The sequence below is a fragment of the Coregonus lavaretus genome (genome assembly GCF_964263955.1).
Source record: "Coregonus lavaretus genome assembly, chromosome: 23".
In the NCBI taxonomy this organism is placed as follows: Eukaryota; Metazoa; Chordata; class Actinopteri; order Salmoniformes; family Salmonidae; genus Coregonus; species Coregonus lavaretus.
The window spans coordinates 29,935,787-29,939,148 of record NC_140010.1 but is presented as its reverse complement, the minus strand read 5'-3'; the positions used below and the strand labels follow the sequence as shown (position 1 = coordinate 29,939,148).

At 42.0% G+C, this 3,362-nt stretch overlaps 1 protein-coding gene across 1 annotated transcript; it reads right to left on the bottom strand.

Annotated features, from left to right (window-relative positions):
* Positions 1-1,846: 1,846 nt before the first annotated feature.
* LOC311150473 (lysophosphatidic acid receptor 5-like) lies at positions 1,847-2,869 on the bottom strand (the record flags this gene model as incomplete). The annotated part of the gene is made up of 1 exon (XM_084187972.1): positions 1,847-2,869. One exon carries the CDS (start codon positions 2,867-2,869, stop codon positions 1,847-1,849), a length of 1,023 nt encoding a protein of 340 aa, XP_084044098.1.
* Positions 2,870-3,362: the final 493 nt, after the last annotated feature.

The following is a 3,362-nucleotide window of genomic DNA, read 5'->3' as shown; positions in this document are numbered from 1 at the left end:
AGCCCGGACTTGAACTCGATCAAACATCTCTGGAGAGACCTGAAAATAGCTGCTCTCAGAGCTTGAGAGGGTCTGAAGAGAAGAATGGGAGAAACTCCCCAAATACAGGTGTGCCAAGTTTGTAGCAGCATACCCAAGAAGGCTGTAATCGCTGCCAAAGGTGCTTTAACAAAGTACTGAGTAAAAGGTCTGAATACAATTTTGACTATTTTGTATATGTCCATTACATGACATCCAAATAAAAATCCATTTAAAATACAGGTTGTAATGCAACAAAATATGAAAAACGCCAAGGGGGATGAATACTTTTGCAAGGCTCTGTACATTCTCCTTTATCTTTGGATTTTCATTTTCATTGTCCTGTGTGTGTGTGTGTTATTAGAGAAACAGAATTAAACTTATGATAATACAAAGGCTATCATTGGTTCCAAAATCTACAACGTGTAATATATTTATTATATAAAAATAAACCCAAGCACAGAAGTCAGACCAATGACCAATAATCAGACAAAATAACATTGCTACATTTCCTGTCAAAGGAAGACATTAAACAGGTTTATAAAACAGCTTTATGAAACATAAAAATGTATTTAGGATGAAGCAATTTAACTGTCATAGACAACATTTGGTACATTATGTATCTAGGAAACTTTAATACTATTTGAGACATCTCTCTCCCCTGCCACACACAAACAGTGCCCCATTACATTCAAAATAGGCAGAAGAAAGATTTCAGGAAGTGAGACTTTAAGCGATACAGGACAAAGGAGGGTGCTTCTTAAGTCAACAGCCTAAACAATGTTGTTTCCCAGACTGGTCTCATAGACTAGATGTAACATAGTACATTTAAATCCTGGACACTCAAATTAAAAGATGTAACTTTGGTATTGTTAAATAAGATAGAAGGTCACTTAAGGCAAAAATAAAAAGAGGATTGTTGGTCGGGGTGGATGTATGAATGTATAATGTGAATTTCTAGCAACCCAAAGGTTGCTTGTTTGAATCTCATCAGGGACAACTTAAGCATTTTATCTCATTAGCAACTTTGCAACTACTTACTACTTTGCAACTACTTAGTATGTTAGCTAACCCTTCCCCCAACCTTAACCTTTTTAGCTAACCCTTCCCAAACCGTAATATTAACCCTTTAACTTAACTCCTAACCTTAACCCCTAACCCCTAGAGCTAGCTAATGTTAGCCACCTAGCTAACGTTTGCCACAACAAATTGGATTTCGTAACATATCATACTTTTTGCAGATTTGTAAAATATTGTATGTTTTGCAATTCGTAACATATTTTACGAATTGCAATTCATAACATATCATTCTAATTCTCATTTGTAGCATATCATACAAAATGGATGATGGATTAAATGTGCAATATGTAGAAGTCACTTTGCCATTTCCTGGTTGCTAATATTCAGTTTGAGACAAAACAAGCAGTCATTGTCTAAACAATCATTGTATCATCGAAACCGCTGTGAAATGTATTTTCCATAACTACCAATATTGTATTTTCAGCTGTTTAAAGCTGATGTACAAAACCTAAGGTAAAAGATGCTAAAAACAAAACTTAAGAACGGGAAGCATAGAAATAGCGCACATAGAACATATATACCACTTCGTAGACCTGCTTTCAATGAGAAAGACAAATCTATAACTCACATTTCTTGTGATAATGGCTGGAGTGAAATGGTATCAAATATATCAAACACATGGTTTCCATGTGTTTGATGCCATTCCATTCGCTCTGTTCCAGCAACTATTATAAAGCTGTTCTCCCGTCAGCAGCTTCCTGTGTCTCATTCGCATACACAAATAGAGTACAGAATGTGTAAGAACAACTTAACGTCCACCATTAACTTGTTCAAGACCATCTCTAGCATTCTCACCTCTACTAATGCCAGTCCTCCACCACAAGGCAGAATTAGGCAGAACCGTTACATTAGCCTCTGTGGTTCCTGTAGTCCCTCTCCCTCTCTTGAGGATCTTGGAGCTGAAGTAGTAGATGAGAGGATCCAGGCAGCTGTTCACACTAGCCAAGCAGATAGTCCCAATATGGAAGCCAAAGAAGGGGAACTGGGATTGCAGGTAGTGTAGCTTGTGGAGCCCATATAAGACCATGGCAACATGAAAGGGGATGAAACACACTGTGTAGATCGAAAGGTTGGTCACAAGCAGCCACACCATCCGGCTCTTATCCACAGAGGAAGAGGAGAAAGATGAGGAAGAGGTGGCCTTCTGTACTCTCAGCTTTCGCACCCCCGCCACTGTACAGCCTACGATGACGGCAAACGGCACTACATTCCCCAGGACAGCAGCCACGTAGAAGATATAAAGCCCAAAGCGCCACTCTTCCTGAGTGTAGCCCTCAAAACAACGCCACACAACGCACATCTGGTGATAGTTGGCACGGTGATTCAGTGCCACGGGCACCGCCATGGCACCAATCACCACCCATACGGCCGCACATGCTGTCCAGGCCATGCCTGGCGTCCTCAACGGGCGTGAGCGCAGCGGATAGACCACAGCCAAGAACCGGTCCACGCTAATTAACATGATGAAGTAGGAGCTGGAGTAGAGGTTGATGGAAAACAGAGTCCCAGAGACCATGCAGGCCAGGTGTCCGTAGGGCCAGTGGCCCCTGGCGTAGTACAGGATCCGGAGGGGCATGGAGAGGGTGAAGAGGAGGTCTGAGAGGGCCAGGTTGGCCATGTAGATCACAGGCATTGAGCGGAGCCCCAAGCGGCATAACAGGAGCCCCAGGGAGAGGGTGTTGAGGGGAAGACCCAGGGCCAACACGCCACTGTAGGTGGCCGTGAAGAGAGGGTACCTGTAGTGGGTGATGTTGCAGGTGGTGTTAGTCATCTCTGGAGGACTAACATGGACAATGACACTGAACTGCTACAGCTGTCAAAGCTGGAGATTGAAAGATAAAGACGGTTCCTTTTTTAGCAGTTTATGTCTGTGGTTTCTACAAATGCAAGTTGCTGAACAGGAAATGTTGGGAGATCCACCCACGCTAGAGTTTCACCCTTGGGTTTCTCGATTCTTTTTTTATAAGATTGTATTTTATAGACAATACAAAACATACACATACAATTGACTACATCATACAAACATCACACCTGCCCAGACCCACTATCCAGCACCCCGATCTCCAGCACCCTTATCACTTTCTGTCACATGGCCTCAAACTGCACGATTTTGTTACTCTCCTTCGCCCACACTCTTTCCATTTTTAGATCAAGCATTTGACCTTTCCATTTAGCATGAACGACGGAGGATTGGCTGATTTCCAGTTTTTGAGTATACGTTTTTTAAAGATAATTGATAAGAGGAATATTGTCTAAACCATCAG